The 16,985-nt window shown below is 41.5% G+C and overlaps 1 protein-coding gene across 2 annotated transcripts; it reads left to right on the forward strand.

The window, feature by feature from the left end:
• The first annotated feature begins 1,048 nt into the window (after positions 1-1,048).
• LOC139581002 (transmembrane protein 106B-like) lies at positions 1,049-16,280 on the forward strand. Of its 2 annotated transcripts, none has more exons than XM_071410286.1 (8): positions 1,049-1,190; positions 5,839-6,044; positions 7,053-7,113; positions 11,409-11,562; positions 13,516-13,656; positions 13,797-13,840; positions 14,083-14,136; positions 14,743-16,280. In XM_071410286.1, exons 2-8 carry the CDS (start codon positions 5,858-5,860, stop codon positions 14,867-14,869), a joined length of 768 nt encoding a protein of 255 aa, XP_071266387.1. In that variant the 5' UTR covers positions 1,049-1,190; positions 5,839-5,857; the 3' UTR covers positions 14,870-16,280. The 2 variants fall into 2 exon arrangements, with proteins under 2 accessions (XP_071266387.1, XP_071266388.1); XM_071410287.1 differs by having other exon boundaries at positions 1,066-1,190; positions 5,836-6,044.
• The last annotated feature ends 705 nt before the right edge of the window (positions 16,281-16,985 follow it).

The following is a 16,985-nucleotide window of genomic DNA, read 5'->3' on the forward strand; positions in this document are numbered from 1 at the left end:
AGAGGGTAATTGTCATGCTTGATGGTATTTTATTATGTAAGCACAATTTTTCAGCTAAACCATCAATATGCATTAAGCTTTCAGTGTTAACTTTTAGTTCTGCTTTCTCAAAGTCTTTCAAGACATGTTTGTCCTGTTCACTACAGGCTATTATATTTCTTATAAATTAAACCTACTCATTGAGAAGACTATGCAGAGATTGAAATATGACAATTCCCTACAACTGAAATTAAGTATTCCCTTGTTTACTACAGCAAATCTACTGTGGCAATTTACCAATGTTGGTGTTGGCTACTTACAATTTTATGTAAACCATGAATAACTTGTCTACATGATTACAAACACTCCAATGGTACCTATATTAGCATTTGTACGCTTCATGTCCACATCATTTATATGACTTCATTGAGCTAAAGAATACATTTTAGATACAAAAAGATTTGGCCATGAAGTATGAAAATGCAAATATAGGTACCATTGACTGCATTGGATATCTGCCACAAATGCAAATAAAGTTAGCGTTTGAAAGTGGCCAAGTTAACAAAACCAAAGCATGGATTGCTGCCATACCATGTCCATAGACTGCTTGCATGGTAAGGAAAGCAATATGGAATTTTTTTATGGGTTAACTATCCCTTGGTTGCAATTGGCCAAGACTTTTCTTTTTAAGTTCCTTTCTATAGCCTTCTGTAGCTGTGGTTAGGGGAATACATAAAGATGATATTGAAATGGCTTTACAACATGTTCTACCTTCTAAAAACGGGATGTGCATCGAATTGCTGGGCATTACATTGCCATTAAGGTATTACAAACTTGTTTGCTACTTAAAATAAGTTATACTCAGTGTTTTTAGAAATTGGACATTGGCCTACCGACTTCCATACATTGCTTTCCATATATTGCTTCGGGCCAAGTCTTAATCAAATTGTAGGCGCATATGATAAACATTGTTGTGGTTAATGCTTGTAATTTACCACCAAGTGGCAGCATACAACATTCGGAAACGACATCCTCCTGCCAAATGCCTCAAGTAGGAAGTGATTACTTCACTTCGTAAGTTTATATAAACGATGTAGGAGAAGTGTCCAACATTCGTTAATCCTTGACTGGTATAAAACATGATAGGCTGAGAGTATTTACCTAATCAACAATTAGCAGTACTGAAAACCTGCAGGACATAATTTTATAAGGTAAGTGCTAAGAGGCAAAAGCATATCAACTTTCTACACTGTCAGCTGAACTAATGCATTGTAATTTTCCGTAGATTCAAATCGAAAACTATAAAATCAATGTTTTTAAAGTATAAATAATGTATAGGGCAGACATACCACCAGCAATGTTCTCTGAGCCCATTTCAGGTCTGCTGCGCAAACTCGAACGTTGTAAAAAAAAATTCTGGTCAACTTCCAGCGCATTAAAAAATATATATATTTTATTAAACTAGGCAAGTCAGTTAAAAACCTGGTTTCGAATCAGGGTCTCTTGCACTAAGATGCAGTGCCTTACACCTCTGCGCCACTCAGGAGCCCCGAATTTACTGTGAACACAGCAGCTATACCAGATTCAGGTTACAGTTTCTAGAGTGGTCAAGTAGGCTACTGTGGCTATTTCATCATAATTTAGGTCTACCAGAATTGGCTACCATAAAAAACTATGGCGAAAATGCATCCCATAACATTTTAACATGGCAATAGCTGTTCTATCATTCCACCTAAAGTAGAGGTGAGATCAGGTGGAACCATTCTAGCCAATGAGGGCAGGTACGCTTGTGAACAACATGCACAGCTCTAATATACAATCAGTTTTTATAACATTAATATGGTGACAATGATCTAGGTTGTGTGTAGCGGTTATGATATGAAGGTTTGGCTTGGAAAGATATTTTTTGCCAGATCACAGACAGCTGATGTTTTGTGGACTGAAGTCCACAAGCAAAGGGAAAAGGTGAGAAGGAGAGTACATAGATGCGAAAAGTAATTATACAACAATCAAAGTGATCATGCTGTTTGTTTGTGGCTGCCATGAAAGTGAACGTTTGAGTCTGATCAGGGGTGTATTAATTCTGCCGATTCTGTTGAATTTTTTTCTTCTTAAATGGAAGCAAACGGAACAGGGATAAACATTTAACTAGGCAAGTCCATTAAGAACAAATTCTTATTTACAATGACAGCCAACGCTGGGCCAAATGTGTGCCGCCTTATGGGACTCCTAATCACAGCTGGTTGTGATACAGTCTGGATTCGAACCAGGTTGTCTGTAGTGACGCCTCTTAGCACGGAGATGCAGTGTCTTAGAACACTGCACCACTTGAATTTGTTCAACTGAAAGTCTCGTTTGTAACTGTTGGACTAATAATTACACACTAGATCAGCTAGATGCAGGCAAGAGTATGCAAGGTGGTATTGAATGTGTCAATGTCTGTCACCTTGATTACTCAAATGTCTCTCAACCTGTGCACCTATGTTGTAAACTTTCATACATAGGCTGGGTTGTAGCAACCTCATGTTGGGTAGAGAAACTTTAGAGTATCATGTAGTAGCCTAAACCTATCGATGTTACATTGAGCTGGGTGAATGGAATATGAATGACAGTGATCCAATATCCTGTAATAGAAATAAGGCATTGGTCAAAAAATAAATTAAATAAACATTGTCCTCCCTCAATCATAAACGGCACCGACTGCCACTGTGTAAAATGGCATGTCTCAGTTGACTAGCTTTCGCAGAGAAGTTTTTCTCCCCCCACATCAGTAGAGAACGGGTCTTTATAAACAAACTGTGCACCACCTCTGTGGGGACTACAGTGTCATTGCATTTTGGTACACCAGAATTACATCCTGTGTTTGCCTTGCAGCATTGCATTGCAGAGGCAGTTGCAGTGCGTTCGGTGTGGTGCAGGCCTAGATTTGATCGAACGTATGCGTCAACCTGTATGCTGTAGACAGCTTAACAGAAATGGTAGCAGAGGGTGAATGTTAAACTTTTGTTGCACACATATCCAGATGATCACGAATATTCACCTTTTGCTACCATTTCTGTCAAACCTCTGCACATACTGTTTGATGCATTTGTTCGATAAATCCAACACATGCACCACACAGAGCGAGACAAACAGTGTTTTATGCTTCGAACACACCGACAGTGTCATTGCACAAAATAGTACGCAGCATCATCTGGATGTTTGCAACAAAAGTTCAACATTCACCTTCTGCTACCATTTCTGTCAAGTTGTCTATGCATACAGGTTGACGCATACGTTCGATAAAACCTAGGTATGCACTGCAACTGCCTCTGCAACGCAATGCTGTAAGGCAAACGCAGCGTTTCATTGGAAATTAATATAATTCTGGGGTACCAAAATGCAAATGCCCTGTCGGTGTGATCCAGGCGCAAAACTCATCAAATCTCGTTGCGCAGTGTAGCGTTTTGTTTGGGCTCATATCAGAGGAGAAAAATAACACATTGTGAAAAGCAGTGTTTTTCAAATCATGTCAATAAAGTCAATTCAATTGATTGAAGATGTCACAAAAAAACAAACTGCATCTAAAACGAACTTCTCATCAAGCACTTTCGCTAGATATCTGTTGGCTTTCTTGAGAAAAGCAACTAAGCGCACATAGGTTGCTCTCTTGAGAGAATTATTACCCTTGCTTAGCAAATGAGCAACATTATATAAAAGTAGATGGTGATGCTCAGCAGACTACAAAACAAGCGATGTTGTAGGCTAGACGTTGACTGGATAAAGTTTATGATAGCCATAACTGAGTCCATAGAGTTTTTTTTTAACTCACTGCTGAGTCAAGCGCAAAACTCGATATGGTGTATCAGGCAGTGTAGTGATCTCATCTGTGGTGAAAGCGCTGATAGGCGGGCAGACAGACCCTGTACCCTGCTAGCAGCTCTGATTGCTGTGACTGGTATGTTTAGTGATCTTCAGTGACAGCAGCTAATGGGCGGGACTACAGGAAAACCGGTTCTCCCATTGGACAATTTTGAAGAGGGCACCTTTTTGCTTAAAAAAAAAGAAGTTATTTTCAGAATTGATCAAAGGGCAGTAGTGGTGCATGGGTAAAATCCCCCGGGAAGGCAAGGATAGCAACCTCTATCCAGTGAAGTCCACAAAGCATATTCCATTTACAGTAACAGAAAGTTACATGACCGACAGCATGGTCAAGCAAGTTCCTGTTTCAGACATATTCGGACCACTAAACAACTGTGGATTCAGAACCACAGAGGGTAACCGCAAGTCGCAAAGAAAACAGGAGCTGCCTCCACTACTCCAGCACCATTTCAACTTCAACATTTCATCGTCATCAAATCACCTCTGCTTAGTCTAATACAGTGACAACTGTCGACAATCTTTACAAGATACCAAAACAATTTAGTCCAATCAACGTAAGCTAAATATGATGGCTGTACAAGGTTCTGTTTTATGTGTGTGTGTTCATGCAAGTAGAAAAAAACATGTTGACTCACTACTTGTAGAGAAGCGCCAATGCCATCCTCCTCTCTTTCACGCTGACGAAACAGTCTATCCCCCTGTTATACAGTACACACTTGTATTTTTTGTTGTCCAAGGCTACCTGGCTAAAATGCTTGCTTTCTAGCCTAACCCATTCACGGGCAACATTAGCTAGTAAACATTAGCTTCTACATGTAGCTAGCTACATATTGAACTTCCATCCTCTCAGGCCAGGGGCACAACAATGTATGAATTAATGGTTGGATCAGAATCACCTTTATAATCATTGGCCAGTATGGAGAATTAATTAAAACCACAAGTCCAAATTCCTATCTCCAACCATGGCTGATTTAGAAAAGGGCCAATTTCAGATAGCTGGCTAGCTAGCCACCGGAGGGAAACAATGCCACGAGATGCAACAATTCAAGTTTTTCTGTCAATGACGTATGCTCTCAATGGGATTTGATAGAAGTGATGCCAAATCCAAGCTGGCTTCCTTTGGCACTTTTTTTGTGTGCACCAGGACCATTCACAGCTCTAAGCTGGTTGGCTAACTTTTTTTTGTCAAGGGAGGCCAGATGCTCGCTGGCTTCCTTTGCCTTCAATGCTACGGGCTGCAACAATGTCATACTTGTTTGGACCAGACAGCATCAGATAGATGGCCTACACGTAGAGAGACAGAGGGGCGCTGTTTTACTCGCTCAGATGCTTTCTCCTGTGAGATACATTCAGCCTCTTGCGGAATAAAGGAACATTATGAAACACCAAAAGACGAAAGATACATTTTTGGGGGGAGCCTGGCATCCCTTGGCATCCATGAATACACGCCACTATCAAAGGGCCATTCTAAATTCATAAAAGGGCCAAATCTGACCCAAGGGCCACCAGTTGAATAGCCGGGGCCTACATCGTAGCAATATTGTGGCCCCCAAAAAAATATTCCTCTCAACATCTCACCTTGACAAAACTTCTCTAACCCAGTAGCAGTCGATCATAGGTCTGCAATCAGTCAGAGATAATATACAGTGATGCTAACCGTCTTGTCTTTACAGCAATGTTGAGGACTTGGGCCTCCTATGTCTTTGTCTCCTCCTATGTCTCTAGATTTAATTCAGGACAATTATGTTATAGAGGCAGGTTGAAGGTTTATGGTGCACTTTACGGTGTGAGGGCAACTCAACATTATTTCAGGTTTCACAAAGAGGACCAACGGAGTCACCAAGGTGCTTATAGATAGAGTTATACCGAACTAGACAATATCAAGCATACTTGTTCGTGTGAGAAAAGTGAGGGAATGCATGGCTGATCTTCAAGAGGGAATTTCCACCTTGTAAGAGCAGAGTGGGGTGGGGGTTGTGTTTGCATTTCTCCCAGCAGATCGGATGGTGTTTCGACTATGGTCCCTTTAGAACACTCCAGTGGCTCCAAGGATGATACAGAGGCCATCATGCCTCAGGAACAAGAACCGGAGAAGAGAAGACTTCAGTCCCACTCCCAAACATATGGAGCCATCACCGGAGACAGTACAGGCAACCTAGGAGATACCTGCCCGACTTGTTGGGGAGTAGGGCGTATTCCAAGAGGTAGGTGGTCCACTTCAGCCAGACTAACTACTTAGTTGTGCCTGGAATTTACTTACATGTTGATGTTGGGATTATTTTCATGTTGTTATTCAAGACTTGTTAAGATTTGTGTTTAGTAACCTACATTTGTTTTAAGAGAAGTGAGAGTCACTTTCAGTTCTCAAATTGCTGTTGTGTCCTGTGTAGCAAGGCTGACATGCCACTCCCAACTACTGCTGGAAACACATTTTCTATTCACATACTGTACATCTGTCTTTACACTTAATTCACATACATATACTATATATTTATATTGCGGACTGGTCTGTAAGCTAATTTGCTGCAGTTCTTTCAATTTTGCCATGGGGTTTTGTACTGTGTATTTAAATACTGTATTTTCGACATACAGTAGCTCATTCTAATATTTCTACTACTGCACATTGCATTTTAGTTACACTGTTTATACACACCACATATTTATTTATATCCTGGATTTTTGACATAGCTCACTATACTATACAGTATCTACTGCTGTACATCTAATTCTTAGTATATCTTGTGTCAATTAATCTGTTGTACTGTATATACGTATAGATTGCATTTGGATTACTGTTACAGTGCTATTTGGGATGTTAATTGGTTTGGTTCTGACATTTCTTTATTTATATTTTGTGTTATTTGTGTACTTGTTTGATATTTTACTGCATTGTTAGGAGCTAGTAACTTAAGCATTTCGCTGCACCCGCTATAACATCTGCAAAGCTGTGTACGCGACCAATAAACTTGGATTGGATTTGAATACAGCAGTATGTCTAACTGTGAAGTCATAACTCACCTTCCTGTTCTCTGTATAGGACGTGATCAGCGTGTGGCAGTCATAACCCACATTTGTTTCAAAAGAAGGGAGAGTCACTTTCATTTCTCTGTGAAATGAAATCAAAATGCTGTTGTGTTCTGTGCAGCAAGGCTGACATGCCAATACAGCAGTATCTCTAACTGTGAAATAATAACTTGTTCTTCTCTGTATAGGACATGATCAGCTAGTGGCAGTCATCCCATGTTCAGACATAAGACTGAGGCCCAGCCGGACGTAAGTGTGTGTGTCTGTTTTTGAGTGTGCGTGTTTGTGCGCGCGTGCGCGTGCATAACTGTGTGTTGAACACCTCCCTCTGCAACTGGATCCTGGAGTTCCTGACGGGCCTCCCCTAGGTGGTGAGGGTAGGCAACAGCACCTCCACCACCACGCTGACCCTCAACACGGGGGCCCCTCATGGGTGTGTGCTTAGTCCCCTCCTGTACTCCCTGTTAAACCACGACTGCGTGGCCATGCAGCATCAAGTTTGCTGAAGACGCAACGTTGGTAGGCCTGATCACCGACGGCGATGGAAAAAGCCTACAGGGAGAAGGTCAGAGACCTGGCAGTGTGGTGCCAGGACAACAACTTCTCCCTCAACGTCAGTAAGACCAAAGAGCTGATCGTGGACTACAGTAAACAGGGGGGTGAGCACTCCCACATCCACATTGACAGGGCTGTAGTGGAGCGGGTCGAGAGCTTCAAGTTCCTCGGTGTCCACATGATTAAGGACTTAACATTGTCCACACACACAGTCGTGAAGAATGCATGTCTTCCTCTGACACTGCCTGATATAGATTTTTCAGGCCTTCCTCTGACACTGCCTGACGCATAGGTCCTGGATGGCAGGGAGCTCAGAGGAAGGCCCGAAAAAGTGTCAGAGGAAGAACAGTCTATGACTTGGGTGGCTGAAGTCTTTGGCAATATTTCGGGCCTTCCTCTGACACGGCCTGATATAGAGGTCCTGGATGGCAGGGAGCTCGGCCCCAGTGATGTAGCGTCCGGCAAATGGTACTGGAGCACCAGGCTCCGAGACAGCTTCTATCCCCACGCCATAAGACTGCTAAATAGTTAATCAAACGGTTACCCAGACTATCTGTATTGAGTTTGACCTTATTTTCCACTGACCCTATGCACACTCACAAGACTCTACCCTCACACTACACTGACACTGACACTCTGACAACAACAACAAAAAAACACACACACACACATACAGACACACACATAACGCGTACTGACGCCACACACACATACACACCAGTGGAACGGAGTCAAACATGTTGTTTCCATATGTTTGATACCATTCCATTTATTCCCTTCCAGCCATTACAATGAGCCCGACCATCTGTAGCTCTTCCCACTAGCCTCCTCTGAGACACACAGACTTTCACAATCATCATACGTCGCTGCTACTCTGTTCCTTTTTTAATCTTATTATTAGATTTTCTGCCTCTATGTACATATCTATCTCAATTACCTCGCACCCCTGCAAATTGATATGGTAGTGTTACTCCCTGTATATAAACCATTTTTCCTCGTGTTATTCTTTTTATAATCTTTTAACTCGGCATTGTTACTAACGGGCTTGTAAGTAAGCATTTTATTCGGCTCATGTGACGAATAAAATTAGATTTGATTCGATTTTTGAGCTTTACCCATACGAAACAGTGTACAGCAAGATTCTTGGTGTGTTTAATCAGCATATTGTGTTACGCTTCATGGTTATTAAAGGTCACAAATAGGGTTGCAAAGGGTCGGAAACTTTCCGGAAAAGACACCTTATCGATAGCAATGGCGGAACATTGTCAGAGAAATGATGATGAATGTTTTGCTCGAGCTGTGTATGCAACTGGTTCACCTCTGATGCTCACAGGCAATGTGTATTGGAAGAGATTTCTGAATGTTCTTCGCCCAGCATACACCCCTCCAACCAGACATGCTTTATCTACTCATTTGCTGGATGCAGAGTTCAACAGAATTCAAGTGAAGGTCAAGCAAATCATAGAGAAAGCAGACTGTATTGCTATCATCTCTGATGGGTGTTTGAATGTTTGCGGGCAAGGAATAATTAACTACATCATCTCCACCCCTCAACCAGTATTCTACAAGAGCACAGACACAAGGGACAATGGACACACCGGTTGTACATTGCAAATGAGCTGAAAGCAGTCATCAATAACCTTGAACCACAGAAGGTATTTGCACTGGTGACAGACAATGCTGCGAACATGAAGGCTGCTTGGTCTAAAGTGGAGGAGTCCTACCCTCACATCACACCCATTGGCTGTGCTGCTCATGCATTTAATCTGCTCCTCGAGGACATCATGGCACTGAAAACAATGGATGCACTCTACAAGAGAGCCAAGGAAATGGTTAGGTATGTGAAGGGTCATCAAGTTATAGCAGCAATCTACCTCACCAAGCAAAATGAGAAGAATAAGAGAACATTGAAGCTGCCCAGCAACACCCGTTGGGGTGGTGTTGTCATCATGTTTGACAGTCTCCTGGAGGGGAAAGAGTCTCTCCGAGAAATGGCCATATCACAGTCTTACGATATGGACAGCCCCATCAAGAGGATCCTCATGTTTGACGTATTTTGGGAGAGAGTGGTAAGCATCCTGAAACTCCTGATACATAGCAGTAGCCATTGCACGGATTGAGGGAGACAATGCCATCCTGTCTGATGTTCAGACTCTGCTTGCAGATGTAAGAGAAGAAATCCGTACTACCCTGCCCACTTCACTGTTGCTTCAAGCAGAGGAAACTGCAGGTCTGAAATACATCAAAAAGTGTAAAGACTTTTGCCTGAAGCCCATACGCCGCAGCGTACATGTTGGACCCCAAGTATGCTGGCAAGAGCATCCTGTCTGGTGCAGAGATCAAATCAAATTTTATTTGTCACATACACATGGTTAGCAGATGTTAATGCGAGTGTAGCGAAATGCTTGTGCTTCTAGTTCCGACAATGCAGTAATAACCAACGAGTAATCTAACCTAACAATTTCACAACAACTACCTTATACACACAAGTGTAAAGGGATGAAGAATATGTACATAAAAAGTTATGAATGAGTGATGGTACAGAACGGCATAGGCAAGGCCTATGGTGTCATCACTACCGTGTCTCGCCACCTTGGCCTGGATGAGGGCAAGATTCTGGGCAGTCTGGCGAAGTACACTTCAAAGCAAGGGCTTTGGGATGGAGATGCAATATGGCAGTTGTGCCAACATATCTCATCAACCACCTGGTGGAAGGGACTTTGTGGGTTAGAGGCTCTTTCCCTTGTTGCCTCCATCATCCTCCAAATCCCACCAACATCAGCCGCCTCAGAGTGCAACTGGTCCTTGTTTGGGAACAGACACACCAACGCACGCAACAGGCTGACCAATACAAGGGTTGAACAATTGGTGGCCATCCGGGCAAATTTGAGGCTTTTTGAATCTGACAAAGAGCTATCCTCAACAAGGTTGGAAAGTGACAGTGAAGGATGAGGCCTCAGAGCCTGATGTTCAAGAGGTGGAGAAGACATGGAAGCCTGAGAGGAAGACAACCAAAGCTTTAGTTTCTAGACTATCACTTTACAGATGTATGTTGAAAACATTTTTGGGAGATGCGATGGATCATTGGGGATCATTCAATATTCCCTTTCTTTTGTTGTTCAGTGAAATCCTCCCATGTGAAGAGTCAATTCATTTAATTAAAGTTCAATTCGTAACTAAATAGTTTTTTTTTTCTATTAGAAGGATTTAATCATTTGCAATTATGTCTACTTATGATAAGGTAAAAGGTTTATGTTTCTGTCTCCATATGATATGGTAGATATATCCAATGCAAAAAAACATCTATATTTAAATGGTATTAATATTAATTTGCATATATTTTCGTTAATTCTCATATATTCCCGTTAATTCACATGGAAAGTTTCCACTTTTGAATATTCCCCAAAATGTGCAAACCTAGTCACGAACAGTCAAAATCACGTTTTTTCATGAAATTTGATGATATTTGGATGAAACCAGATCAAAGTACAGCATGATGACAAAAGTATGAAAAATGACTGTTGCTTTACATTGATAAAGTTTGATAATAAAGTTACTGGTCCTCTCCCCCTGTGTCAAACACTTGGATTCAGGAGGCGTCATAAGAGACACGCCAAACGGGAGATGTATCAACAATAAAAAATGACATCATTCATGCACTTTCAATGTTGCTCGAGTTGCTTTATGTATCACCATATTTGCTTGAGATGATTTGACTGCAACACTGCTCACTGCATCCAAGTTGCTCAACATAGGTGTTTCAAAGGGCTGTCAGTCAAGGCAAGCTCATGAATGTAAGCTTTCCGCCCACTCACCCTACCTTTTCAAACTTCCTGGTAGTTAACCATTACTTTTTGTAAAATATTTAGCATTTCTATCCAAAAACAAATATTAACGTTATATTTTAGTCATTCAAAAGGCTATTTTACATGGGAATCATGAAGTTTGTTCGGGACCTTTAACTGCATTCTTCTTTTCCAATTTCCAAGGAAACTCTATGTGTGTATATCGGTGGTGGTGTGTCTCCTGATCTGCTGTCTGATCCTCTTCTTCCTCTTCCCACGGAGTATCTCACTGTCCCTTGTCACCGTCAAATCAGTGATGGTCTTCTTCACCCCGCATACAGTTGAAATGCAAATCGCGGTAAATACGAGATATATGCGTGCCGCACTCCCATATACAGTTGAAGTCGGAAGTTTACATACACCTTAGCCAAATACATTTAAACTCAGTTTTTCCACAATTCCTGACATTTAATCCTAGTAAAAATCTGTTAGGGTCACCACTTTATTTTAAGAATGTGAAATGTCAGAATAATAGTAGAGAGAATGATTTATTTCAGCTTTTATTTCTTTCATCACATTCCCAGTGGGTCAGAAGTTTACATACACTCAATTAGTATTTGGGAGCATTGCCTTTAAATTGTTTAACTTGGGTCAAATGTTTCGGGTAGCCTTCCACAAGCTTCTCACAATAAGTTGGGTGAATTTTGGCCCATTCCTCCTGACAGAGCTGGTATAACTGAGTCAGGTTTGTAGGCCTCCTTGCTAGCACACGCTTTTTCAGTTCTGCCCCCCAAAAATCTATAGGTTTGAGGTCAGGGCTTTGTGATGGCCACTCCAATACCTTGACTTTGTTGTCCATAAGCCATTTTGCCACAACTTTGGAAGTATGCTTGGGGTCATTGTCCATTTGGAAGACCCATTTGTGACCAAGCTTTAACTTCCTGACTGATGTCTTGAGATGTTGCTTCAATATATCCACATAATTTTCCTTCCTCATGATGCCAGAAATCAGCCAAGACCTCAGAAAACAAATTGTAGACCACCACACATCTGGTTCAGCCTTGGAATCAATTTCCAAACGCCTGAAGGTACCATGTTCATCTGTACAAACAAAAGTACGCAAGTATAAACACCATGGGACCATGCAGCCGTCTTACCGCTCAGGGAGGAGACACGTTCTGTCTCCTCGAGATGAACGTACTTTGGTGCGAAATGTGCAAATCAATCCCAGAACAACAGCAAAGGACCTTGTGAAGATGCTGGAGGAAACAGGTACAAAAGTATCTATATCCACAGTGAAACGAGTCCTATATCGACATAACCTGAAATGCCGCTTAGCAAGGAAGAAGCCACTGCTCCAAAACCACCATAAAAAAGCCAGACTACGGTTTGCAACTGCACATGGGGACAAAGTTCGTACTTTTTGGAGAAATGTCCTCTGGTCTGATGAAACAAAAACAGAACTGTTTGGCCATAACGACCATTGTTATGTTTGGAGGAAAAAGGGGAATGCTTGCAAGCCGAAGAACAGCATCTCAACCATGAGCAACGGGGGTGGCAGCATCATGTTGTGGGAGTGCTTTGCTGCAGGAGGGACTGGTGCACTTCACAAAATAGATGTCTTTAATGTAGGAAAATTATGTGGATATATTGAAGCAACATCTCAAGACATCAGTCAGGAAGTTAAAGCTTGGTCGCAAATGCGGCTTCCAAATGAACAATGACCCCAAGCATACTTCCAAAGTTGTGGCAAAATGGCTTAAGGACAACAAACACAAGGTATTGGAGTGGCCATCACAAAGCCTTGACCTCAATTCTATAGAAAATATGTTGGCAGAACTGAAAAAGCGTTTGCGAGCAAGGAGGCCTACAAACCTGACAGCTCTGTCAAGAGAAATGGGCCAAAATTCACCCAAGTTATTGTGGGAAGCTTGTGGAAGGCTACCTGAAACATTTGACCCAAGTTAAACAATTGAAAGGCAATGCTCCCAAATACTAATTGAGTGTATGTAAACTTCTGACCCACTGGGAATGTGATGAAAGAAATAAAAGTTGAAATAAATCATTCTCTACTATTATTCTGACATTTCACATTCTTAAAATGAAGTGGGGATCCTAACTGACCTAAGACAGAGATTTTTTACTAGGATTAAATGTCAGGAATTGTGAAAAACTGAGTTTTTAAATGTATTTGGCTAAGGTGTATATAAACTTCCGACTTCAACTATATATATCATAGACAATAGGTGATCACTCATTGTTTGGTTTATTATGAGGTCAGTGTGACCAAACTATGTTTTTCCTCCTCCAGAATGTCTTTAACGTCACCAATGAGAACTTTGCGGACATTCAATTCTTGGAATTTGATATACAAGTGCTGATTGCTGAAACAGTGGTGGGCAGGATCAAGATATCTAATATGACCGCGGTCAAATCACGTTCAGAGAAAGCGGTGAGTTTGATATTGTTGTTTCATATAAATCAATTACACAATTGTAATACTGTGTAATTCAAAGAGATTTTGTTTATGGTCCCGTATGAAACCGTTGGACCTTAATTCCCAGTCAAATTAAGTTTTCCGATCTCCTACAGTATACTGTTGTCATACCCATAACAATTGAGGACGCAGGCCTGAAGTAAGCATGACATTTATTATCATTTATATGTTCAATATCATTACCATCATCACTGCTTCTAAAATAGGAAGGAAATACAGTGTTATCTGCATATGTGTACATTACAGTATGAACTCTTGGATAGGACCTACAGTATGAATTAAAGTTACAGTACGCTCTTAGTTTTGCTTTGAAAATATATTATTTTCCTTATGTGATAAATGTGTAGGCTGATAAATGTCTTTATAACTCCTCTGTTTCAGTAATTACTGCAAGTCAAACACCATAAGGATTCACACCTTGTTCTTGCATTTGCAGTGAGTTTCACACTCTATTCTAAGATATGTTAAAGAGGCCAACCACAAACACAGCTGTCACACCACAAACACTTCAAGGCACTTAAGCCTCTCTGACCTCCAGGCTGTAGTATGTCAATTGACTTCCCATTGTAACATATCTTGTTTGGAACCACTCAAACAGACAGATCTTATGCTTCTAAGAATGGTGTACATGGTAGTTTTGCTGACGATTCTTGTTGTCAGTGATCTTGAAGACCTTTGGCCAAGACAAAATCTAGACCAAAACAGATTTTTTTTTGCCTTTTCAAAACGTGGATGAATTTCCCCTTTCAAGCCACATGTTCAAAAATCTCACACATTTGTTTCATGTCCATTTGAGATGAATCATGCCTTAAAACTAGTAACAGTGTAACTATAGTATTTGCTTTTAGGTCATAAACCAACCCAATTTAAAGTTGACGCTTTTTTTTTTATAATGGGAAAAAGGTAGTCAGGAACAACAGAAAAACAAACCTTTGAACTTGACCAGTCTATAAAAGGGACATTTTGAAACACGAGAACTGTGCACTTCCGGAGGAAGATTTCAAAATGTCTGCCTTGATATCCCTTTTTTGTCTTCCACAGAATGACAATGAACATTTCCTACTTGGCTCACTCGGAGCAGCTGTCCGAAGACACCTTTGAGTACATTGACTGTGGAGCCAACACCACCATCCCCCACCCTATTAGGCAAATTCTTTTTGAAAGATGAAAGCCTGTCAATGAGGGATCCCCAAAGTGAAAATGTTTATTATAAACAAGATAGACTCAAAGGAATCTTCCATTCTATCTTATGTCCAGCGGTCATAAAAAGTATATTGATACGTTTTTCGTTGTCAAAGGGAAATATATACATATAGTAGACTTATAGTATTGTCCTATTCTTCTGAGGTAGTTTTTTGAACGATTTATGAACTGTGAAAGTACATGTTGTAGTGTTTTGTTGGTTGTTTTAACATACTTGTAGGGATTTAAAACATACACTGAGTGTACAAACCATTAGGAACACCTTCCTAATATTGACTTGCACCCCCCCAGAACAGCCTCAATTTGTCGGGGCATGGACTCTACAAGGTGTCGGCCCATGTTGACTCCAGTGCTTCCCACAGTTGTGTCAAGATGGCTGGATGTCCTTTGTGTGGTGGACCATTCGTGATACACACGGGAAACTGTTGAGCGTGAAAAACCCAGCAGCGTTGCAGTTCTTGACACACTCAAACTGGTGCTCCTGGCCCCTAGTACCATACCCCGTTCAAAGGCACTTAAATGTGTCTTTCCCATTCACGCTCTGAAAGGCACACATACTCAATCCATGTCTCAGTTGTCTCAAAGCTTAATAATCCTTATTTAACCTGTCTCCTCCCCTTCATCTACACTGATTGAAGTGGATTTAACAAGTGGCATCAATAAAGGATCAGAGCTTTCACCTGGATTCAGGTGAGGAAAGAGCAGGTGTTCCTAAGGTTTTTTACACTCAGTGTACATTTCATCATTAAAAGTCAATCAGTGTACAGTATATCACAAAAGTGAGTACACCCCTCACATTTTTGTAAATATTTGAGTATATCTTTTCATGTGACAACACTGAAGAAATGACACTTTTCTACAATGTAAAGTAGTGAGTGTACAGCTTGTATAACAGTGTACATTTGCTGTCCCCTCAAAATAACTCAACACACAGCCATTAATGTCTAAACCGCTGGCAACAAAAGTGAGTACACCCCTAAGTGAAAATGTCCAAATTGGGCCCAAAGTGTCAATATTTTGTCAGTTGTTTTCTCTACAGCTTGATCTCTCTAGATCTCTTGTGTTTTGCAACTACATGTCACTTTGTTATGGTGTTTGACTGTTTGTTTGATGGTGGGAAAAGGTGGTACCAAGACAAGTCGCCCATGGGCATACACTACCCGTAGGAATACTTTGTCTAAGAACACTAGTTAGAACTGGGCGGACCACCCACTATATTTTTGGTTAGTTAGCTAGCTGTTGTTGAAGCAGGTAGTCTAGCTTAGGGGTGTTTTTGGATATTTGTTTCTTTCCTTGGGTCCAGCTCAGCCCCTCTTCCTGCCCCCCCCCCCCCTTTACCGTGTGTTTACAAATAAACCATGAGTGTTTGACGGTAATTTAGTTGTCTGTGGGTTATTCGTTCTCACTGTTCCTTTTTCACTAGTATACTTTGCATAAGTAGTTACGGGTCTCGTTACCACCCCCCCCCCCCCTAGACTGCTGGGCCAAAGGGATTTGTAACACCGAGCATCCGAACACAAGCCTAAGATCGCAATGCCAAGCGTTGGCTGGAGTGGTGTATAGCTCGCCGCCATTGGACTCTAGAGCAGTGGAAATGTCTTCTCTGGAGTGATGAATCACACTTCACCATCTGACAGACAAATCTGGGTTTGGTGGATTTCAGCAGACCGTTACCTGCCCGAATGCATAATGCCAACAAAAATTTGGTGGAGGAGGAATAATGGTCTGAGGCTGTTTTTCATGGTTCGGACTAGGCCCCTTAGTTCTAGTGAAGGGAAATCTTAACGCTACATCATATAATAACATTCTAGGCAATTCTGTGCTTCCAACTTTGTGGTAACAGTTTGGGGAAGGCCCATTCCTGTTTCAGCATGACAATGCCCCTGTGCACAAAGCGAGGTCCATACAGAAATGGTTTGTTGAGATCGGTGTGGAGGAACTTGACTGGCCTGCACAGAGCCCTGACCTCAACCACATCGAACACCTTTGGGATGAATTGGAATGCAGACTGCGAGCCAGGCCTAATCGCCCAACATCAGTGCCCGAACTCACCAAAGCTCTTGTGGCTGAATGTAAGTCCC

This window comes from Salvelinus alpinus, chromosome 7 (assembly GCF_045679555.1).
Source record: "Salvelinus alpinus chromosome 7, SLU_Salpinus.1, whole genome shotgun sequence".
In the NCBI taxonomy this organism is placed as follows: Eukaryota; Metazoa; Chordata; class Actinopteri; order Salmoniformes; family Salmonidae; genus Salvelinus; species Salvelinus alpinus.